General features: G+C 41.9%; 1 protein-coding gene across 1 annotated transcript; it reads right to left on the bottom strand.

Annotated features, from left to right (window-relative positions):
* Positions 1-429: 429 nt before the first annotated feature.
* Positions 430-25,035, bottom strand: LOC310765274 (acidic mammalian chitinase-like). Its single transcript, XM_083620053.1, has 22 exons — positions 24,996-25,035; positions 24,214-24,354; positions 22,754-22,792; positions 21,291-21,320; positions 20,264-20,465; positions 18,821-18,877; positions 17,331-17,496; positions 16,471-16,595; positions 15,731-15,854; positions 14,442-14,624; positions 13,111-13,227; positions 11,722-11,851; positions 7,877-7,906; positions 7,034-7,235; positions 4,994-5,050; positions 4,468-4,633; positions 3,478-3,602; positions 2,626-2,749; positions 2,353-2,535; positions 1,493-1,609; positions 975-1,116; positions 430-664 (listed from the first exon to the last, which is right to left on the bottom strand). The coding sequence occupies exons 3-22, from the start codon at positions 22,776-22,778 to the stop codon at positions 474-476; spliced, it is 2,496 nt and encodes an 831-aa protein (XP_083476179.1). The 5' UTR covers positions 22,779-22,792; positions 24,214-24,354; positions 24,996-25,035; the 3' UTR covers positions 430-473.

Below are 25,035 nucleotides of genomic sequence, written 5' to 3'. Positions count from 1 at the left end.
GCATAGGAATGCAGCCTTCAACATATCCATGATGGGCTGTAAGCCTCTCTAGGAAGTAGAGGAGTGAAAGGAGAGGGCCCCAGTTGTCCCAGAAAACAGTTAAACTAAAAACATCCATTTAAAAAACCTTTGGGGGGTTTAAAATATAAGGGAGAAATCAATTTATGCTTTTCTGGCACAATAATACTGCTAACTAGCTGTCTCCTACATCCTGAGGTCTTATTGAAGAAACTGAATTGACCCTGAAAGGTGTGTGTGTGTGTGTGTTTAACCCAAACCACAGTGGACTCCAGCACTTTGTAAAGTGTTTCCCATCACCTGTTAAGGTCCATTTGTCACTTATTTCCTCTGCTCATTTTCCTCCCATCTATTTTTTCTTATCATTAGGAACTGCCCACTTGGTTTATACATTCTTTGAGAAAACTTGCATGCCATTCCATCTCTTTATTTAGTGACTGTTGGTAGCCACAGGCTCAAGGCCAGTTACAACACTTGCAGCTCTCATCGAACACCAGACTTTCTCCGCAACTCTTGGAAACAGTATTGCCCCCAGAGCATTCATAGAATTTTGATTTGTCATCCGGATTGGCATAGATACCATCAGCTTTATCTTCACAGAAAATAAGAGGAGGTGGGGCTGTTGGAGGGGGTGGAGCTACACAACCTAAGGGTGGAGAATATAATCAGAGAAGACACTTGAGAGAAGTTGTTTAATACATTGCAGTTGTACTAAAGTGCAAAGCCAGTCACTTAGAGGGAACATCCCCACAGAGGTTTCAAAGGGGATTGGGTGTGCATTAAATTGCTTCCCTTTTGCTAAAACATATTGGGAAGTGTCTTTGCACATCACATAATTTGTTTATCATTGGCTACTTGTTTCCTTGCACCTCCAGATTGCAGCATGGCGCTCTGCGCATGTGCGCTCATGCATATACACGTCTTAGTGCAGAATTCTTCTCAATAAATTGACCTACCTGGAGTTTGTATGTCAAGGAGTGTCTTCAAATGTGATATCAGAGGATATGGCCCCGTATTGCAGAAAGTGCCTAGGAAATCATCAAGGTCAATGGCCCAAACCATGGCCCCTCCAAAGTTGTTTGCTTTCAAAAATTCAACCTGCGCAGAAAGCAAGTACAAGATATTCCCATCACATTTGATGTCAGTTGCACGCACTAACATGACATGAATTGTTGGGGTGCTGTTCTTTAGACTCATGGGGTTTGGGAAAGACAAACACTGGACTAGATCAATGCATCTAAGGGCTTGACTACATTCCTAAAAGTCAATGTTAACTTAAAGTTGATTCAATGATGTCAGCAGCTGACTCGCAAAAAAATATCCCAAGATCAGTGTCGGCAGTACATATACACACACACACATATGCACCAAGCATTGTTATAAAGCTCAAACATTGCACTGGTAAATCTTGCAAGGTACTTTGAGTGTGGGTACAGATAAATCTGTTAGATGCACTAGAAAAAAAATAACATACCTTGTACTTGTAGCTGGTTAAATCATCAAACCCAACCCACTCATTCCCCAGGAAGGCATAAGGGACTTTCTGATCTTCAATCCAGACGGTTGTCGCTTCTGGTAAGAACGTACAAATCTGTCAAGGAACATTCATGTTAGCAAACAACAGCAAACAACTGTACAGGCACTTGGTGTTTTATCAGTGAAATATATTCTATACTTTGAGGTGCACTTCTGTGGCTAATGTAATATTCCTAGCAGCATTTCCTGTAATTATACCAAAAAGGAAAAACCATGCACCTGATAAATAATGATTATTTTTTTTAAGTGACTTTTCCCAAGAGGCCAGAAGCCTTCCTGCTGGGGATACTAGACAGTGAAATTCCAAAGGAAGCTTCAATTGTATTTATGCATGTAACCACAGTGACAAGGAATCTTTAGGCACAGAAGTGGAAGAAGGAAAGAATGCCCTCAAAGGAAGAACAGCTGGCGAAAATCATGGATTGTGCAGAGATGGCAAAATCAATGGCACTGATGAGAGACACAAATTTAGAATCTTTTTAGGAGGACTGGAAACCTTTTCTAGTCCATGGGAAAAACTTCTCCCCTATATGCGAAGTCCACAGCAGTTTTTGAAGTTCAAGAAAAAGTATCAGAACATATTAAGGAACCTGTTAAAGAGGATGAAAATGGATGTGGTGGAATTATATAAAACAATTGTATGTAATCTTGATTATAAGCAACCCGGATGGGTGAACGGCAAGACATTAGTATTGTAAAACAGGATTATAACTGCTGAGAGACAAAATGCACTTTGCTTAGATATTTTTAAATACTGCATGCTTTTAAACTTTGGTCCTTTTTAAATGTTTCATTTACCTCATAATGAGCCCAGAAACCAGCTTCCCTTGTGTAAGGTCCAATGGATCCGGCACCAGATGCAGGAGCGCCAACCGATGTGTCAGCTGTGGTAAGCCTAAAGGTACGGCCATAAGTAGGAAACCCCATCATAAGCTTCTGAGCAGGAACCCCATTTTCTAGCCAGTATTTCATGGCAAATTCCTTTCAATATGAACATAATAAATATAGGTATGAACTGACCATTTTTTTTACTGGCTCTGAGCAAACAATAGTTTGTTAGCATTTCCTTACGCAGTTGAAGTACACAAAATCGCCTTTATCTGCAGATCCCACATGCAGGGGGCTATTGTGACCTGTGAAGGTGTCCCATCCTCCATGGAAATCATAGGTCATCACACTGATGAAATCTAGAACCCTTGTGCAAATAAATAAATAAAAAGCAGAGTAATAACAACTTGCCTAATGGATCCATACGCTGAAATAAAGATCCCCTTGATACTGGTGGGCTGAACCCAATTGTCTTTCACATTAGCTTTTGAAGATTGCATGAAACCATACAAAAACTGTATGCATTTGAACAATATGGTGTACATCTGACTTGTAGTTTGCTAAACAGCTAGCTATATGATCCTCAGCTCCTGCTCCCCTTTTCTGCAAGGATATTTGTCCAGTTGTTAAATTCTCATCCAACCTTCCCAACAAATGAAGTTCAAGTTGACTACACTGTTCATTTTTATCACAGAACAAGCTAAAGAGGACATTGACTAGAAAGCTAAAGCTTAGTGTCCTTTGGGTCCAGCATTGCAATCCTATGCATATCTATCTGTAAACTTAATAAAGTTAAACGGGACTTACTCCCAGGTAAGTGGATATTGCAGCCACTTATATTGAACTGTGACTAGACCTTTAGTGGTCACTCAAAGAATTCAAAATGCTGCATCTAAATTCTTGAATGTCAAACAACCAAGTTTAAATCTTTGGCAAAACTGCACAAATATATTGTCTCATATTGTTGACATGTATATATTTCTCTGTATGCACCTTTTCCTTAATATAATTAATAATTCCCTCCAAATGAATAATGAATTTTGCCTTGCTTTGTCCTATTTTCACAAGTCCCCAATTTAGCACATTGTCACTTACTTTCCTATCTCTGCAATTTCATATCCAGCATCAATGGTTGCTTTGCCAGCAGATACAGCTGCTGTGATCAACAGTCTGGGTTGCCCACTCCTGGTGGCTTCACTTGAGAAAGCAGCCAGCATTTCCTGGAGAAGGGCATGGGTGAGTAAAGTTAACAGCTGCATTCAGTTCTAGCTAATTCATTGTGTGCAAGGTTTCAAAAATTGGTGGTATGCAACATCTTTTATATATATATATGAAGAAATCCCACTTCTTTGGTATATGAACCAAAGTGCCATTATGGTGCCATTATGTACATATAAGGAGGAATTTAGAAAGCTCAGCCATTGCTTCTGAGATTGCTTCTTTATCTAACTAATCTCAGTAGTGGCGCCCGCCCTGTGGAACGCCCTCCCATCAGATGTCAAAGAGATAAACAACTACCTGACATTTAGAAGACATCTGAAGGCAGCCCTGTTCAGGGAAGTTTTTAATGTGTGACATTTTAATGTATTTTTCATCTTTGTTGGAAGCCACCCAGAGTGGCTGGGGAAACCCAGCCAGATGGGGGGTACAAATAATAAATTAGTAGTAGTAGTAGTACACTCAGCTGATTGTCATTTAAACATAGCTAAATATGAAGAAATTTCAAATTATTTTAACATTCTTATAAACCTGGAAATGGAGTGAAGTATATTCCTTTTTCTAGGAAAGGATATTCTATTATGTGATTGTGTAATTGGCAGTGGCACCTTATTTCTAGCAACATTTAGCTGGAATTAGTGCTTTATTTGGACAAGCGTGTCTGTTGTTGATGGGAGCCTTCCTGGCTGAGGATAACTCCCATCACATGAGAAAAGGTAATGTGTGACTGAGCAACCATATCAATCAGCATCTGCTTTGTGATTTCAGGATCTGAAATAATCGACTCATTCACATACCGTATTACATTTGTTTATGCAAAGAGAGCAAGGCACGATGTTCACAGGATGCTGGGCAAAGCTTCCTCACCTGGACTAAAATAGTGAAACGATGCTTATCCTCAGGGGGGCTGCCCCGAGAACCTGGGTATTCAAAGTCCAGATCAATCCCATCAAACCCATACTGACGAAGGTACGTAATCACTGAATCGATGAAAGTCTTGCGGTTAGCAGCTGTAGCAACCATTGTGGTGAACCTAACAAAACCGGATTTGTTTTTAAGTTACTGAAAGTATGAGGATATACACGATATGAACCACAAAATTAAGCAATGCTAGCTTGTTTCAGCTTCTCTTACCACTTCCTTCCCCACAAAATGTTTCTACTGTACTTGCTTATCCCATACTTCCCTCTGACTCTTCAAAAAAAACCCCCAACTCTCCTCCTTTAACTCCACAGTGGTCTTATCTTTCTATCCACCAGAGGTTCGTGAAAATCCTCCACATCCCTTTTATCCATTCATTGCCTCTTCCTCAGCAGGCCAGCAGCAGTAGCCACAAACTACCCCCCTCCCCTCCCCATCTTGTTCATTATACATGTGAAAGAAAAGTTCTCACTTCTGGGTGCCGAAATTCCATCCTCCAATCGCCAAAAGGGTAACCATTTTCTCATTGCTATGGAAGGGATTGGAAAAATTAGGAAATAAATGTATAATATGCAATTGTTGCTTTTCCCATCATCGTTTATTGTTTCGTGAACTGCCATTAAGCGTGGTCTGAGGACCAAACTAGATACTGTGTTGATCATAGGACTGTGTGCTTGTTCTTTTTTTTTTTTTTTTACTAAATAGCCATGAGGAGTGATCTGGGTTGGGGCCACAGAATCATGGGAAGGGACTTTGATCCATTGATATCGAGCAGCAGCCTCCCCACAACCCCTATTTGTGCCCTGGGAGGAAGGCTGTCACTGGTACTAGGAAGAGATTACCTCCCAGTGCAAATAATAGACATGCAGACAGGTACATCAAGCCATTGTCCCCACAGCATTTCCAGATTGTTAATGTTGTAACAGCTTCTCTGCCCATGCTAGGACCTCCCTTGAGACTCTCTGGTTGGGACTCTCCTATACTAAATAATGTGCTTAATGTCAAGTTAAGTTTTCCCTGAGTCCTGGAGAGGTGGCATGTTCTGGGACACAGATACAAGAAGGAACTGGCAGGCAAAAGGCATAAAACAGTCAGTTCAGTGAGTAGAGAGCATGTACTGTATGCAAAATAATAATAATAATCAGCCAGTGGCCATTCCAATGGAAGGATCTCAGGATGAGGAAGAGCCCTCTGCCTGACAGCAGCTGCCAATCAGTGTGAATAGTGTTTGACTACAGAACTAATGCTCTGACAGAGTATAAGTCAGTCTCATATTTTTGAGGGGAAGCATGTCAAGTGCAAGTAGATAAATAGGTACCACTGCAGCGGAAAGGTAATTTCTGTGTGCTGCTCTGGTTTCTCCAGAAGCGGCTTAGTCATGCTGGCCACATGACCCGGAAAAACCCTGTGTGGACAAACGTCGGCTACCTTGGCCAGTAAAGTGAGATGAGCACCTCAACCCCAGAGTCATTCGCGACTGGACTTAACTGTCAGGGGTCCTTTACCTTTACCTTTTTAAAGCGGGTTTCAACAGTGATGGGTTGCCTGGACTAAGACTCCTGCAGATCTGAGATCCCTATATTAGACAATAGCACAGGATAGATTCTTTAGCACTAGGGAGACTCTGGGCTGTTGTAGCAGTGCCCAGAACCATAGCTGTCAACTTACAGATTTGAAAATAAGGGACCAGCAGCCTTGAAAATAAGGGACCAGCAGCCAAAATAAGGGACCTGCAGCCTCACCTGTTCCAGGCACTCCAGTCTTCCTGTCCTCCTGCAGTCTGGTCAAACTCATGCTGGTAGCTTTGAGAACACTGTCCAACCAACTTTGTAACCAGAGGTTCAACTGAATAGAATCTGAATCACATGCACCACAAGGCCTATGCAGCCTCAACTTAAGATGGTTCCCCGGCCTGGCTTTGCACTGCAAAGTTTGCAGCAGCATGTGCAACAAAATGGCATCCAGTATTCAAAAACCCCCTCAGCTTGCATTAACTAGCCACACACAAGGCATGCAAGCTCCACCCCCCAGTCGTTCTTAGACTTCTTATTGGGTGAGCAACACAGCCAAGCAACACAGTTGGAGCCTCCCTCCTCGCTGGCCAGCAGGGAGGGAGGGAGAGGAGCTGCTTCCTTTGAAATTTAAGGGACATCATTTAAGGGACATTTAAGGGACATCCATCAATAAGGGACAGCAGTGGGACATGGCACTGGAATAAGGGACTGTCCCTTCAAATAAGGGACACTTGACAGCTATGCCCAGAACTGACTTGTCTGCCCTTCTCTCTTCTGGCCATTGGCCTAGTGAGCAGAGAGTAGAGAGTACTTTGCAGCTCTGCAGCAGCTAATATTAACCTTCCAGGGTTGTTGTTTTTCCCCAAAAAACTGAATCAAACATTTACAACTAGGGGGCTTAGAAAATCAGATCAGGTCCAAACAAGCCTTATTATTTTGAGATTAACCAATCTGTGTTCATTCTTCGTAATTACCAAGTGTTTAAAGAATTTACTAACTATTCTTTTAGACCATTGAACTGTGGATAGAGGACGTCATCATTCCATTCATAGGGGGCGATCTTGTTATTGCTCATAGTAGCAAAGGCATAGATGACATGTGTGCACAGGCAGGGGTCCACATTTGCTGGTTTATATCTAGCAGGATCAGGCCTGTACTGGGACCAGTTCGTGAAATAACAGACCAGCTTGTAAGAAGATCCTGAGGTAAGAAAGAACATTGTGATGTGAATGTCATAGGCAAGAACAACATGGAAATCAAAGCAACTGACTCTAAAACCGGCATACTATATGTGTTAATGGAATGAGGTCAGCTCACGCAACAGGAATTTTGTCCCTCTCCTCCCACCTCTTAAACCTGTTCTAGGTTTTCCTTCAGCCTTCCAGAGCAAAGTCCCATTGCACAAGCAGATCTCATTCTGCTCGTGCAACAACTTAGTTCAGTCTGGCCCTGTGCGCTTACCTCTTGATTTAGGAAACTCATTGTGATTAAGATACATGCACAATACTCAATTAGAAAGTTATAGTCTCTAGCCCAGCCTTTGCTGGTGTTTTTGACTACAACTCCTATCACCCCCAGAATGAGGGACCATATATTTCCTTTACAGAAATCTGTGGATTTATATAATGCAAAGATACAGTCTCTCATTCTTAATGTTACATTCCTTTGTGCTGGTTGCTGCTACTCATAATCACACCCTTAGTATTGCAAGCTCCCAGGAGGGGGCAGAAATGAAAACGACAATATCAAACCTGAAAGCATCTCCCCCACCCTCAATTTGTCTCAGATATTCCATCTATTTTTGAGGAATAAATTTATGAGCAATAAAGAATCCTGCTTACCAAGCTGCAAGTGCAGCAAAATGGCCAGACCTACAAAAGATTAAAAAACAACAAAACACCATTACAGTATGCATAAAACCATCTGACTCAATTTGCTAAACACCTCATTTCCAGGGTTATTTGTCTCATAAGCAAACCTGATGGTGTTCTCATTCCCAAGTCTAAGCTCAAAGTTCACCTCCCTTGTTTCTAGGAAGAAATGTCTCTTTATGTTTCTCAAGACGTAAAATTACACACAGGATCACTCACTTGCCCACAGCAGCATCTTCCCCATCTGTTTTTCAGAGGAAATGGCCCATCTGGGGAAATCCAACACAGCCTTATAAACTGCTCACTTATCAGTATGGGAGCCACACACCTGCTAAAGGGGCATACATCTGGCAGCTAAAGTGCACAGGTGGCTGAAGAATAAATCCCGGGACAGAAAACAGATCTAACTTCAAGGATGGAAAAAGTGTTGACTTTATGAAAAATTACATTGTGTGTATGAAGAGAACCACAAAGGCCTATCTTTTTCTGATTTTTGACAGATTTGGATGTCAGCAAACGTCGACAGCAAACGTCCCAATGATTTTAATGAATGTTCAATTAATCACTTAATGTTCAATTGTAGAAATCTTACAACCCAATAACATATGTGGTTAAGCTGAAAACAAACCCTAGTGTTGTCAGCCTCTGTGTAGGCAAAGGACAACAACAACAACAACAACAACAACAACAACAACAACAACAACAACAACAACAGCCCACTCTTCACTCCAAGGTCCCAGCATTAAAACATAACATTAAAATGATATTTTCAGGAGAAATTTTTAAAGAAAATAACCCTGCAACCCAATGCAGAAATGTGGAAAGCGAGCTGACGATCAGAAAACTAAGATAAAAGCAGAATGGACGGATTTGTCCATTCCTAGTCTAAACTTGCTCAAGTGTTGAGTAATCATATGTGAAGAGGCTCTAATAGCCTTTCTAGACAACTATTTATAGCATGCAAGGCACACGGCTCAACATGCAGATGTCAGATAAATAAGCAATGATATTTGTGTCCAAATGGGGCCAAAGTATTCTTGCACAATTTGCCATTCTTCATGCCCAACAAGTGGTTATCATTAAATGACAGCTTAAAAAGCAAAAAAACCCTAGGAGAACATTAGTTTGTGACTTGCAGCCATACACCATGCCAAAAACTTATGCAACTGGCCTTCAGCCCCCCATAAAAAGTCACTTTGAGATTATATATCTCTAAAATCCCCAAGGCTGTTTCTGCAAGGCACACCTCCATGACACTATATCAGTGCAAGATAAGACTCTATACTAATGCTTCATGTTGAAAAAAGGAGAACGCGATATAGCAGAGAAGTGGGAGCCTAAGCTCAAAGTGGAGCTGAATAACAGCAACATAGCTAGTAGTTTCCTCTAGTTTTGCTACTGCAATCTAAAACCATTGCTGATGATGCTGGAAATGAGACTTTGAGAAGCCTCTAAACAACAACAATCAATGTAGTCAAACTGACAGAGCGGAGCTGTGAAAGCTAAAATGAACTTGCACAGAACTTCTTGTCCTCTAAGAACTATGGGGATGATTTACTAAGCCATCAGGCCCTGCTTTTGAGCCTCCAGTTGAATCTGACCGTTACTGGAAACAGAACACAAGCTAAATCAGGAATGGAGAATCTGTGGCCCTTTAGATGTTGTTGAACTCCAGCTGCCATGAACCCTGACCAGCATAGCCAATAGTCAGTGATGATAGGACTTATTGTCCAACAACTTGTCCCTGGAGTCCAAATCTTCTGTAGCACTCTCTATTCCAGCTTTTTCTTCCAATTTCCATGTCTTTCTTCCTCCTGCTGCTCCCCAGCTTCACTTATAGACACTATTGTTACACGCCACCCCAATTTCCCAGTGTTGAAAAATTCCAAGGGTTCCAGATGCTTACCCAGGGTTTTCTTTGGAAACGAGGCACAGTGAAGACTGTGGTGTCTTTATGATGTATGGCTTATTTACACATATATACAACCTGAGCCTACAATGCAGGGGTTCAAAGCATTACACTCCAAGGGGGTCCTGTCTCTCTCATGGCTACAATCTCTTATTCAAAACAGGCAGCTCAACTTGAGTTCTGCCACCACCACCACCACCACCACCACCCCGTTTCCAACTTGCTGCATTTAACAGACTGACAGTTTTTTCCCTTGATCACTCCACAGCCAACTTAAATCCTAAAACTTCCTCCTAACAAAAACTCTGGCATTGTCTTCTAAGTAACGATCTCAAACCTCAAGGGGAAGTGTTCCCATTTTTTGTCTAGATTAGTGTCTTGCAAAGTCATAACACTATTCTAACTTTCCGTCTCTTAGCCAATCAGAAGGGCAGCAGAATTTAGTTGAATTTCTGGCTCTCATAGCAGTCCTTGATCTTTCTTCCAGGGAGTAGAGCTATACACTTTGGGGTTCATTTAAAAAAATTGAGGGAGTGATGATTAGATTTTTTTCTCAAAATAAATACAATTTCTTACATTTCAGGCTGATTAAATAATAATCTCTCCTCGTTTAAGCACTGCTGCCTCTGCCTTTTAACCAAGCAAAAAGCCATCTGATCCTCTTTTGGACCTTGACAGCAAGACTCAGGTACTCACTAAGCAACAAACACCTTCCTGGAAACTAGAATAAGGTGAAGCTCCCTGTGTCTTTGATTTTTATAAACTTTCTCTTTTAAAGACAGGTGGAAACAAATAGCTAAGGGAGAGGCACCTAAAGTTATAAATATCAAATGCCTGAAAGAAATGCCTTAATTGTCATCACCATTATGCCACAATTTAAAATGATTTAAAGTACAAGTAAATGCAATTTTTTTTTTATTAGATTGCATAGTGAAATAGAAAATCAAAGTTGCCTAAAAAGAGCATGTGCATTCCAATTCTGCATAAATCTCACGATATTCAAAATCTGATTAACAGTAAAGGAAGAAAAATGAGACACGCAGCAGACTCAAACAAAAGTTTGTAATGGAAGATTCCACAACAGGTTGCTCAAGTCTGGATGATCACATGCTGATAGGCAGCGAATATCTTGAAGTATCTTTTCGCTTGCAAAGGTTCAAGGAGGTGAGAGATATAACATGGATCCATCTTTGTTCCACAACACGTTGCATTCCTCTATTTGCTTGGTGTGATACTTCATGTTCTGTCATAGGAGAACAAATGCATGTCAGAAGCACATCAGATATTTGCAAGACTTCCTATTTATCAAGAGCATAGCAGAGCAAAAACAACCCTGAAACATTTAACCCTGTATTGCAACACTTCCTCAGACTCTAGACCAACTCAGACATGACACTGCGCATTCCATAGGCCTCTGCATGCTTGGTTGTTGTTTACTAAATAGCATCCATGAGGTGCATATAGTTTGGGGCCACATGGAGAGTAACTCAAGTCCCATTGAGTTTAGTGGCCTTTACTTCCAGGTAAGTAGGCAATGCACAAGCTTTGCTTAACTTTCTATTTTAGCTTTTGCTGCCCTTTCAAAGTGGGTTTCTCCTCTTGTCTCAATTTAATTTCAATTTTAGCAACTTTATTTGTTGTGTGGCTTGTATTCATGTTGTGAGCCACTTAGAAGACTACAGCTGAGAGACTATATATATATAATATTTAAAATGCTTTCATATCGCAGGGTTTAATCACATGAATCCCCTTGAGACTATTCCAAACATTCAAATCTAAAAAGAGAGGTTAGAAAATAAGGGTTGAAACTGATGTAATTAGTATGCCTAATTCAAACTTCACTGGACGATAGATTGGTAGCTTAATGAAACATGCGCCTTGCAGCCTAATTTGTCATTACCTCAGTTTCCTAGGAGACCCTTAAGCTTATTCACAAGGACATTGGCTCCTTGGCCACAGAATTTGCCAGAGAAGTCATCCATCCCCAGAGTCCAAACCATGGCTCCTCCATAATTCTCCCTCTTCAGAAACTCAGCCTGCAAAGAAGTTGAGGGGGGGGGGGACATTTGTAAATAACCCACAGACTAGTGCTTATGTACCCATTCCATAATAGTTGTCACATAACATGCCTCTTCTATCATTTGCTAATAACAGGCAACTACAAATTCCTTCTGGACACTGCAGCACATTTACAATATACGTAAGGAAATTCTGGCTTTACATCAGGAAGAGCTTTCTGACAGTAAGAGCTGTTTAGCAGTGGATGGACTCCCTCGGGAGGTGGTGGCCTCTCCTTCCTTGAAAGCTTCTAAGCAGAGATTGGATGGCCACCTGTCATGTGTGCTTTAGTTGTGATTCCTACACAACAGGGAGTTGGACTAGATGACATTTTATATACCACTTGATTGTAAAAAGAAAAAACCAACAACCTCAAAGCAGTCTACAAAAAGATACAATTTACATTTAAGCATAACATTCAAAGGAAATTGAGCTAACGTACAGTGGCTCAGTAACCCATTTTTTGTGAATCGAGAGTGTGCCACTCTGTGGTGACATAAATAAGATGCTCCTTCTTTCTGTGAGGTAACCACAGAGGGTGGCTAAAGAGCACTTGGAGCTGCTAACATTAATTTTGTGTAGGGGATGAAGCAGAATTTTATTTCTGTTTACTCCCAGGATGAAATAAGAATGAGGCAGACAATTCTTAATATTGTACACTCCTTCTACTTCCAAAATGTTGTGTGCCAGCCAACAGGATGGTACTCAAACAATGCTACTTATAAATAAAAGAGGGTATCAGCATGCCCTGGGGGATCCCAGGGTTTCCAGAAGTACCAAAAAATATTTGAGTTGAACACTAAAAAAAAAAAAAGAAAAACATGTTCAGAGGCCCCAGAATTCGGATTGTCTGTTAGAGGGGGAAGAATGGAGTTGAGGAACAGAACGGTGTATCATGGGAAAAGAAGAAGATTTTAAATAACATGGAGCCTTAAAGAACATGTGTACACAAAGGTCCACCCATGCAACTGGACTTCCAATTCCAATTCCGCTCCTCTCCCTGTGTGCCCTCAAAATCTGTTCCAGAGGATGCTGTAAACTTTTCATGTCAGGGGCCACTAGGGATAGGAGAAAAGGGGGAAGTTCCATTGCATGAGTCTGCTGCACTAGTGGAATAACGGCATTGGATACAGCCCATGACTGTGAGAATGTGGCTGTAAATTTGGTTAGCAGCTAGAGGGCCTAAAGGATTTTCATTCTCATAGGATGTAGCAATTATCACAAAGCAGTGACACACTTTAAACTGAAAACTCTTCTCGTCGTCATATCCAACCCAGTCTCCAGCTTTGAAAGCATAAGGAACCTTCTGTTCTTCGATCCATCCCTTGGTAGCTCCCTTTAAAAATGGGCACACCTGTCAAAATGATAGAATCCCTGTTTAGATAAAGAGCAGAAACTCAAGGGGGTATGAACAAAAATAAAAACAAAGTCTATAATCCTAAAAGTTAATCAGTCCAAGCTTCCCTATCAGAATCATTGATTATTTTATTGCTAGAAGAGTACAGCGTTTGATGGTCTGCAGCATTAATTTACTGTATACAACAGCCAAATGAGACCTTCCACAGCCTCTCCCTCTGACCTTCAGGACTCTCCCCAGGGCACACGCCTCAATGGCCCTGCACCACACCCTCCATGAGTGCCTTTGCTTGGCTAGAATGTGCTCTTGGCATGTGATCACACCTTAAGCTTGTCTGGATGGAGGCCTATGGATGGATGAAACCTATGGATTTTGTGTGGCTGGAAGGTAAACTACTTTGCTAAGTTAAGTCGCATCCATCACTCTACCAATATTTGCCTGTGGCCCTTGAGCTGGACAAGAATCCCCACTCCAGTATATGGTAACCAAATTGTTCTGGTTTTCTCTAAAAGTGTGAGCCTACACTTGTTGACTCAGAAGTACATCCCACTGCATTGAATAACAGGTGCTCCCTAGCAATGGATTGCAGCTCTACATGCTGGTCCTATGCATTATTGACGGAACACTGAAGCCCCCAATCAGGCATTCCTCTAAATGCTTGTTGACTGAAAATGGAAAGCGGAGAGCAGAAATGCATACCCAAGTGCCATCCCAAATGTTCCCATAGGTGCTTGGACTCCTCCCACCAGAAACCCTGATAAGGCAAGGAGCCCAAGCACAGTGAAGATGCCAAGCACATTCTGCTGAAGGCACTTAAGTGTCAGCTTTCAGATCTTCCCTCTCAGTTCAGGAAGGTCTGAAACAGAGAAACATACATGGACACTTCTGTCCCTTCCCTGGTTTTAGTCCACATTTATTCAGGCGAAGGCCTGAACAGGGCTGTACCCGTGGCATGGCTCCCAAATAAATATTCATGGGATTGCTGCCTAAGACTTTGGTTATGTCTTAGGCACCTTCCACAGAATCATCCCACTTTATCCTCACAAAAACCCTGTCAAAATAAGATGTGTTAAGAGAAAATGATTTGCCCAAGCCCACCCTTTGAGATTTACAGCTGTGGGAATTGACTCTGCCTCCCCAACATGATCAGTTACATTATAGTAGCTCTCAGTCGTCAATATTCTGTAATAAAGCGCCAAAGGCCCATTTACCTCGTAATATGCCAAGATCCCAGAAGTTTTGGTGTACTGTCCAGGAGAACCTCCACCACTGGCTGGAGCACCAACGTCGGTTCGTGAACTAGCAAGTTTGAAAGACTGTCCATATGTTGGAAAGCCCATCATGAGTTTCTCAGCTGGCGCTCCATTGTCCTTCCAGTATTTCATGGCATATTCCTGAAGCACAGACAAATTATGCAGACTTCTGTCATTCTTTCCTCGGTGAGTTTACTTTTTTAAAAGACAAAAGTATTTGGGAGGAGCTGAGAGGAAGGGCAGGCAGTGAGGGGCTGCTTAGCCCTTTCCCTCTTTGGATCAACCTCCTCAAGCTGCTTTGTCATCTGTGGGAAGTCAGGGTCTCTGTGTCTTCCAAAAATGTTTGTAAATGAAAAAAAAAGCTTGGGGGAGCTTGGGGAAGGTGATTTTTGAGCTGAAATTCACTCAAATATACTCTGCCTTTGAACTTTCTTTTTTTTAAAAGAGGAATTCTTCATGCAGCTACACAGAACATGTATTTTGAGCCTCATCATCAATCACCCACCCATGTTTGCTAGGGTGGCCATGTGTTCCACTGGACAGAGAAGAGTCCTCTCTTTGAGGAAGTCCTCTTTTTGAAGAGTTGTCCAGTCCAGGCCCAGTTTAAAGATAAGGAATCATGCAAAGGGAGAGCAGGGGCCTTGAAGTCACCCAGTAACAGCTCCTGGACAGCAGACTGAGCTAGCACACAGGTCACTTGGTCCCATCTTCCCCACTATGGTAAAATGTTTTCTATGTCTATTTGAATTTATAGACATTGGTTCTAACTTTGCATCTAGACATATAAATTAGGACATGAAAATCTGTTCAGGTCTTTTTCATGACGCATCTCCTCCTTTTTGGTGGTGTACAAGTGGCCACCCTAATGCTTAGGCTTGATTCAGTTTTTAGTGCATTGGGTGGGGGAAATTGTCACTGGAATTTAGCTATGAGTTTAAGATTGGGTTATGTGTTGTTTGAAGGACAGATCGTGAAGCTGAGGCTCCAATACTTTGGCCACCTCATGAGAAGAGAAGACTCCCTGGAAAAGACCTTGATGTTGGGAAAGATTGAGGGCACAAGCAGAAGGGGGTGACAGAGGATGAGATGGTTGGACAGTGTTCTCAAAGCTACCAGCATGAGTTTGACCAAACTGCAGGAGGCAGTGGAAGACAGGAGTGCCTGGCATGCTCTAGTCCATGGGGTCACGAAGAGTCGGACATGACTAAACGACTAAACAACAACAACAATGTGTTGTTTGTTCTTACACTGTTGAAGAAGGGCGTTGAGTCATAGGAAGGTAGACCTCTGTGCAGGGGGCTGTTGTGTCCTGTTTGAGGTGCCCAACTTCCATGGAAATCATAGGTCATCACGTTGATTAAATCAAGACTCCTGGATGCACACAGAAAGGAATGGCAAGATGAAGGAACAATTTCTTCAAACATTAAGGAATCTATGATCCAACAGCCACACTGTTAGTGATAATAATAAGACAGTTATTTTGATTCATAGACAAATAATTTAAAAAACAACAACCTGTGATTACATAAGCATGATGTAGCAGCTCCTTTAAAAGCCCTCAGAAATATTTCCAAAGGCACTGTAGAATGAGGCCCAGATTTATTTATATAAAGCCTACAGCACAGTATGGCTGCATAGACACAATGGTCAATAAATACCACCCTACAAACCACTGTTTATGAGAGCCTACAAAACCAGGACATCAATCCCCAGAGGAGGTTCAAAATTATTGAAATGGGCTGGATCTTTGGGAGAGCCAGTGTAGTGTACTGTGTACAGGTTCAGCAGCAGCACAAATTTAATAAGTAATAATAATAGCAATAAAGCAGAAAGAGAAGGGAGGAAAAACAGAGGCTTTTCATTTGAACGGCTTTCTCCTGAGTTCTTTAGCAATTTGTCCAAACCTAGAAGTTAGAGCATTCAGAGCTGGTGTTCAACAGAGATTCTGACGCAGGGCATGTCGCTTAGCAGAAACCATGTGACTCACTTCCCCAGGGCAGCAACTTCATATCCAGCATCCATGGTGTTTTTGCTAGCAGATACTGCAGCAGAAAGCAACAGCCGTGGGCGTCCTGTTCTTTTGCCCTCTTCCTCAAAAGCAGCTATTAGTTCCTTCAGAGAGAAATAGCAGGATCAGTTGGGTGCTGCTCATGTGCAACTGAACAGAACACCTTTCAAAGGACAGCTGGCCTTTTGCAGGCTGGAAATTTCCACCCATACAGATCATGATGAGAAATATCTTCGGATGAAGGATGGTATATAAACTTAATCAATAAATAAAGATAAATCTCCACACACAAGTTGGGCATGCCTATTTATTTTTATTTATTTGATTGCATCTGAGCAATTCTTCTTCTTGATGGTTGAGTCTTCTTTGTCATATTTAGTAATTCACAGTGCTATCCAATACAAGTGTACTGAGAAGAAAAGTCCATTAAGTTTAATAGTGCTTTCTCTCAGGTATGGTCACTTAGGCCCCATTGAATTTAATGGAACCTGCTTCTGAGTAGATATTCATAGCATTACACTGTTTGTCACTGGGACCCAAACCAACCATTGTTCTTCATGTGGAAGAATAAATATATGGAGGCTGGTTGTGATTACAAAAGCACTCTATACATGCTCAGAGGTACTCATATGTTCTATCACTACAGTATACATTCCAGGAAATTAATTTTAAATACCATTTTAAAATAAAGAAACTCTGTTACAATCATTCACTGTTGTTTTTAAGAAAGGTTTTGACCATTTTTGTCAAAGTAAGTATGATCCATGCTATCTCCCTAGGGGCTTCCAGCACCCTTTGCTGAAGCTGGGATGGACATCTATATTATTTTATTTTCATACCTGAGTCAAGATGGTGAAGCGATGCTTATCCTCTGCAGGGCTGCCTTTGGAACCTGGATATTCCCAATCAAGGTCCATACCATCAAACCCATGTTTGCGGAGAAAATCGATTGATGTGGTGGCAAATGTCTGCCGATTTGCTGGAGAGGATATCATGGAAGTGAACCTGGAAGAAATGTGTTATTTTTTGACAGCTGCCTTTTACAACTTGCATCACCCTATATTTCACTCTTATTTTTTTGCTGGGCATCATGAACAGCTGCTATAAAATGGAAGAGCTTTGACATCAGTAGGGACTAAGGATGGACCAATCTGTCGATATTGGTTCTCCAAGTTTCTAATTTTTAAAATCTTAAATTCGCTTCTATTTCTGCAACAATCCACAAAAATGAATAAATAAATTGAAACTCCTCATGAGGATTCTTCAATATTTTAGTGTGAATTTCTCATAATAAACATTTTTATATGCAGTTTTATACACATTTTTGCAAGAAATTTTCCCTAATCTAATACAGTTTTGGATGTAATTTTCACCAATATAAGGCATTTTTATGCACACTTTAGTCTACTATGTGCATTGTTGGACACATAACCTGGGGAATCGCACTGGAAAATTTGAAGAAGTATGAATTCTGAAGGTTTCAGTTTATATAATTTTTCAAAAAGTATGAATTTGGTAAGTCCGTTTGCCCCTTACGGCTTTGTGGGCAGGGCCCCAAGCCCACTCCCATGAACCGGCGAATGGCAGGCCGGATCATCTGCCTGCCGCCAAATTGGCCACTGGCGGCAGGGCCTTTTGGGTGTTCTTCTGGGTGTGGGATCAACTGGTCAATGGTGGCGCTTGGCCCCACACCCAGGACAAGACTCAGGACTCCTGGATGCACACAAGGACAAGGATAAAAGGCAGCCTGCCAGGCCATTTGGCTGGTAAGTTCATCTTTAAATATAAACTGAATCAAATTACTCCTCCACCCCAAGATATGAGTGGAGTGAGGCCAGTTTACATCACAGTGCCCTCCCACCCATTCTACTAATTAGGAGTAGTCCCTTTTTACTCTTTTTGGGGTTTTGGCCAAATTTAGGGGGATTTTTCAACCAAACCTCTCCAAGTGAAAAGAAATGAGGGAAGTGGAATGATTCAACGAGGAGAAGGAGCTTGCATTTGTTGGTGGGGGGGGTTCTTCCTTTCCCCCCTCTTCTTTAATCTGTTAAAAAAAAGACTCTCTTATTAAAACCACTATCTGCCTGTACTGCGTCTCTGGGAAGGAGGCTCGCACTGAATAATAGTGTACACAGAAACAAAAGAGGGAAAATGTTCCTTGATCTTTGAAGGACATTCATTTCTCAGAAAAGGAAATGCTCTTTATGTCAGACTCAAGCTCTCCAAAATGCCTTAAGCCGGGTGTCCCAAATCACAAATTTCTTAGGAAGCTATATCTCATGAACACCCTCTGCTCTTTCTATGAGTATAAGAAGGAGAAGGGTCTTACTTCTGGTTGTCAAAGCTTCCCCCTCCAACCGCCAGCAATGTGAGCAGCTTATTATTCCTAGAAAGCAAGAAAAAGATACAGTGGAATTAACATTACACAAATATTTTGTGATAATTAAAAAGGAATTTTACTCTCTCCACCTCAAAATATCCAAGACTTCCATCACCAGTTGCTCCTTATAATTGTAGGATATAGATTTCAGAACCAAAGAGCTTTTGAGAGCTCCTCTAGTTCATTTTCAGGGGTGTGGGCAGAATCCCAAAAGTTTTTCAGGGCCATTGGGGAAATTAAAGCAACTCCCAGGGACAGAGCCCAAAGTGAGACAGAACTTAAAAGCTTGCTGTTGTTCTTGAGATTGCTGGCAGTTCCAAGCAAGGACAGAGAAGGCTGGCCAAGCAGATGCTATTACAGTGAAAAGAACAAGCGTGCAGCCTTTCATAACTGTCTTTTGCATTCCTGCAAGGCAGTCTTCCCCAACCTGGTGCTTCAAAAACCTGCAAAAGCTCTTTCATCAGAGATTAAGGCAGGGCAGAACAAAACGAATATGTGTGCTGATGACTATCATTCCACTCTCAAGTGTCTTCAGAAACATAGTTACAGAATCCTACTAGGCAAAAAATGATCATCACAGGGAAACATCAGCCATCACTCCAACCAACCCCACCCCCCTGAATGCCAGGCATCTCCAAATTACTTTTTTCACATTATATAGCAAAAAGTACAGATTTACCATCATGTGTATGCTCCATAGGAGCCATAGCCAATCCTAGCTCTTGGACAAGTATCTCTAGGAAACACATACTTTCAAACTCTTGTTTGGCACTTCCACCCTTAATATTTTTAGGTGAATATTTTAAAAGTCTTAGTTCTAAAGGAACACTTCCCCATGTTCACAGATCTTAGAAGGAGACCCTTCTTATTGTTGCTCCTCCAAGGGGAAAACATTATGTGGTGACAAAGGATGGGGACCTTTCTATGGTGGCACCTTAATTAAGAAATGCTCTCCCCCTGAAAGCATGATTGGCAGAGACACTTTTATCTCTGTGAGGTAAAAACTTGCCGGTTTACCTGTGCTTTTGTGTGATATTGAGAACAATATCAATGTACTGTTTCTGCAATGAAGGAACCTGTGGGTGGTTTCCTTGAGAGTTTATATACTGTAATTTTTAAGATGTGTTGTGTTCTTGCCTGCTCTTTCAACTACATATACTGGAATTGTGTTGGTTGTATTTTAACTTGTATTGTACCTTGCTCTGAAATCATGTGGTGAGGTGTGGGTTAAAAGTACTTTAATTAATTTATTAAACACATAATTCATGAAGGGACCCCATGAGACTCTTCCTTCTTTTGCTTCTACATCTGCTGCTATTGTCAGGGATTGTCTAGAAGCAGCCGTTAAACAAACATCATGATGTGAATACATTCATTGTGAGAGCTGCTTGCCTTTGCTTTAAGGCATTAAGTTTCTTGTAGAGTTCCACGTCATTCCATTCTATAGTGGTAAGTCGGTTGTTGTCCATGCCAGCAAAAGCATAGATCACATGAGTACACAGATGTGGGTCTATATTATCTGGTGTGAACTTGGCTGGCGGGTCCCTGTACTGTTCCCAGTTAGTGACATAACACACAAGCTTGTAGGCAGAACCTGGAAAGAGAAGGCGAAAGGTTATATTTAGAAAAGATCATACTACATGCAGTTTGTAATGCAGGGTCCTACGCAGTATAGTCAGCGCACAAGTAGAATGACTCCTGTTTGTGAAATGAAAACTTTCTCTCCTCCTTGCCCTTCTGAGTCTCCCATGTCTGCTCTAGCGGTTCTCCCTATTTTGGGGTTTTTTGGGGAGGGTGTGAGCGGCACAACGGGGAGCAGAAGGGATAGGAGTTCCATTTCCCTCACACAATGACTTTGTTGAATTCAACCCACGCTGTTTTCTACAGTTTCCTTCAAATCCTCGTCATGAGCTTGACCCTCTTGCAGGGCAGAACCACCAGCTCCACACAAAACGAAAGCTATAGAGCCAGCAACTTTCCAGGTCTAGACATGTGGGAAGTGATTGTTGTGGAAACTTCCACCACCCCAGAAAACACAATAGAAGAGTTGATGCAAGTTTATTTGGCTAGGAGCAGCAGCTGTTGGAGTTTCGACCTCAGTTACCCAGACTTATATCAAGCCATTTACTCATCACATGTCTGTGTGTATAAGACAAACTGTTTTGAACAGTTTAGAAAAATCCTACATTAACTTGATTGGACTCTTGATGAAATAGTGGTACTCTAAATAAAGGAGCTTTGCAGGGCTTTAGCATTTTGAAATAAGGAGCCCCTTATATGGAGCTGTGATCTTACCCAACAATAAGTGTTCCTGCTTTGCCTCAACTGGGAGCAATGCACACAGGCTATGCACACGGCAGATCTGTCAAATTTTTAGAACTAGTCCCTAGCAAACAAGCAGAAAGGAAGTTAGCCTTACCAAGCTGCAGATTCAGCAGAAGGATGAAACCTGCAAAGCAAAAGAAACAAGAATGTTGAACATTAGATGTGGGTTTTAAGAAGGCACTGTAATTCTTGTCCATTCTACTCAAAATGTAGGCAGATGGCAAGCATGTTTCCATGAAGCTTGGCAAAATATGCATTTGGGGGGCAAACAAAACTTGGCATTAAATGGGTTTGGCATTTGCCCAGAATGGGGTGGGGGCTATATGCAAATTGCATCAGATGGGGGGGTCATAATTAATAAGATCACAGGAGGCTGGGGGGATTTAATGCTGTCCTCCTTTGCTGCAGGTGGTGGGAAGTCTCTGGTCCAACAGGAATCCTTATTTGGCCCCACTAGGCTGTTTTCTCCCAACCACATGAACCTGTTATCCATCTGATGCTATATGTGACATCAGCTTTGGGGCGGATAAAGTTGTGGCTTCCTGCCAAATATGAGGTATGTATGAGATGCCTGTGTAAAGCCAAACATCCCAGAAAGCCTATAAATGCTATCTTGGTAGTCAAGATAACCCTGGGACTAATTGGTACCTGCTGTGAAATTGCTCTCACATATGTGTATCTGTTTCCTTTGATATGCTTATCTGCTGCCTGAGTGCTTGGCTGCTGGCCTAGGGAGATGGAAGTCAGGAGCCACCCATGCAACCTGGACCCTTGTCACCTATTCCTTCTCCTGTCAGATGGATGGATGGATGACAGTTGGGAACAGGCCTTCGGGCAGGTGGGATTAATTGCTACCAGAAGTCCAATTTCTGTAGAAGTAATACATAAATGCTTGGTCGGGCATGGACAGTCACGACATACTTGCTACTTCAATGTCCATTCCAAGACGGAGCAGCAAGAATCTCTGCATTGCGTTGTAAGTCTCTCTGGGGCTTTTGTCATCCTTGTTTGGAATCCCTGCAATAAACCACTCGCCCAGGCCCACTTTCAGGCCTGTGGGACAGAACAGTGCCTATCAGCTGGTTGGCAGTGCCTGCAAAGCCCTGAGTCTATGCTGATGTGGTTTGCATCCAGTGTTACACTGGATTGACAGGTGGGTGCGCCCACCTGTGAAAATAGTCTACAGCGGTTAGAGGAAGTCAAAATACAGCCCGCCCACCAGATCCAGTTACCCTTTATTCCAATCCTCGTGCACCTGGCCTCCACATATTGATACATAGCTGCCTACATGCATGGACAGGAATTGTGTAAGTACAATTCAATTTTCTGGAGTACCAGCTGATTTTAGCCCCCAAAGAAAAAGGATACAGGACTCTGTATCTTTTCTCTCTTGAGAAGAAAGTAGTGTGGGGAGGTGTTGCCTGATAAAACTAAACCCTTGGAGAAAGAATTATGGAATTATATATAACAAGGAGCTCTTCCCCCACATCATTTATATGACATTGTTTTATTTATTTATTAGTTATCATGAAACACAGATACTAATACAACACTCACCTGCACACAGTAGTAGCTTCCCCATAATGACACTTGCACCTAGGCAAAAATGCAGGAAGAGGGATGGAGATACAGTAAAATGAATGGATCTGCCTTAATACAAAATCTGTGCATGCTTAATAACACACCCCTGAGTGCTGTGTCTGTCTCTCTGTGTGTGTGACTAGTATATATATGACTAGTTCTCCGTCTACATAAAAAAGCTGATGTGGACCTGAGTGAAAACTATATACACGATACTCCTGGTGGCCAGGGTAAGAACTTCAATACATAACACCAAGCATGTACTGTACCACTAATCTACAGCCCTTCCATAGTCCCATGGTGCACCTGTGTCCCCTGTAGCAATCAGCTTCACATTCTGCGTTGGAGCTTTGATTAAGATAATAGGACTGCTGCCTGGCTAGTTTGTTAACATTAGCAAAGAACAATTTTTAAAACAGCAACAACAACCACAACAGCAAAAGTTATTTATATGGTGCTTCAGAAAATTATGTACTGTACATGCTTTAAAAAGAGACAGGTTGCACTTGCAAGCTTACAACAATTTATAGATGCTGCTTATAATGAAAACATTGCAACATAATAAGGAGAATACAGGGTATAAAACTCTAAGAAAGGTGGCAACCCTAGACAGACAGCTGAACCCTAGACCATGGGTAGGCAAACTAAGGCCTGAGGGCCAGATCCAGCTCAATCACCTTCTAAATCCAGCCCGCAGATGGTCCGGGAATCAGCGTGTTTTTACATGAATAGAATGTGTGCTTTTATTTAAAATGCATCTCTCAATTATTTGTGGGGCATAGGAATTTGTTCTTTTTTCCCCTTCAAAATATAGTCCGGCCCCCCACAAGTTCTGAGGGACAGTGGACCGGCCCCCCACTGAAAAAGTTTTCTGACCCCTGCTCTAGACTGTAACAGCAAAACAACTCCAATGAGTCTAGGGCCCAGCCAGCCCAGCCACTAAACAGGGTGAGGCCACTGCCTCAGGCAGAAGAAGCTCTCCAGGTACTGATTTTACAGCCTTCTGGGGTGAGATCTCTCCCAGAATCAGAGCCAGCTTGCCCAAAAATGGCAGTGCTTCTCCGCCAGTGGTGAATGTGACAGAGTGGGAGGCAGCAGTGGCAGCAGCAGCGGCAGGTATGGTGGTGGTGGTAGCAGCAGCAGCAGGGCAGGGTGGCACTTCCCCTTTTGCCTCAAGCAGAAAAATGGAATGTTCCACCTCTGACCCAGGGGGTTCTGTAGCATATTGCAGTAATGGAAAACTTAGAAATTATACGACAGCACCATTCCATATGTTTTGCCAATACTCATTCAATAGTTCACACCCTTTAAGTAATTTGTATTCTCATAAATGCACCTTCCATCTATTCAGCATGAGATCCAACCCACATAACAAAGCCTAAACGCCTCCACAGAACTCCTTTTAATTTTAGATAGTTATTCATGCAACTACAGACCTGTCAAAATCCTGCAATTCAAAGAGCACGGTTCTCTGTAGCATTCAGTCTCTGCCTACTGCACGTCTCAGAAAGCACCTTTTTATACATTTTGCTTCCTCACTCTCCACGCCCTATATTCTTGATATTCTGAGGCAATACCTGAAAAGAAAAGGAAGTTATAAGACAGAAATGTTGTGATGAAACATGGTATGAAGTAACTGCCAAAAGAGACATTGAGATCCCTCTCTGTCAGTTATGCAACTGGTCCGGGAAGAGACCTTTGATCCCACACAGGTATATCCATTTCTACCACAACAATATTTACAAATAAATTAAGATTAATCTGTTTGCATCCATGACCTGAAATTGTTCCATGAGAGAGCGTTATTCAAATATATTCTAGCATTATCTCGTCCAGGGCTCTTCGGCTTTTTCACACTCAGGAGCACAGAATATTAACTACAGCCTGAAACATGGAACCCATTTTTAATTTGTTAATCATATTTGTTCATCTTAATTTAATTTGCTAATTTGTTAATCTTCCCTGCCTAGAAGAGAGAAGTTTGATTCATGCAGCTTGTATTGCAGAGCAGAGCAAAGAGGCTGAACGTTCCATCTTCCATAAAGCTTTTAAAGGTACAAGACACTGATCCTCCTTCACATCTGCTTCTGAAAATAAGTGACACATAGAAATGTGAAGAAGTGCTCTCTCTTGCTCTCTCTCTTTCACACATACACAAACACTGGCAAAGCTCAGACTTCCAACATAAGTTCTTTAAAGGTAACAAGATCCGCAATACCTGATAGAGTATGAAATAATCCTACTGCTTTGCAAGGAAT

Source organism: Podarcis filfolensis, assembly GCF_964270895.1.
Source record: "Podarcis filfolensis genome assembly, chromosome: 6".
Taxonomy (NCBI): domain Eukaryota; kingdom Metazoa; phylum Chordata; class Lepidosauria; order Squamata; family Lacertidae; genus Podarcis; species Podarcis filfolensis.
Note: the sequence above shows the minus strand (reverse complement) of the source record. Positions and strands in the feature narration are given on the sequence as shown.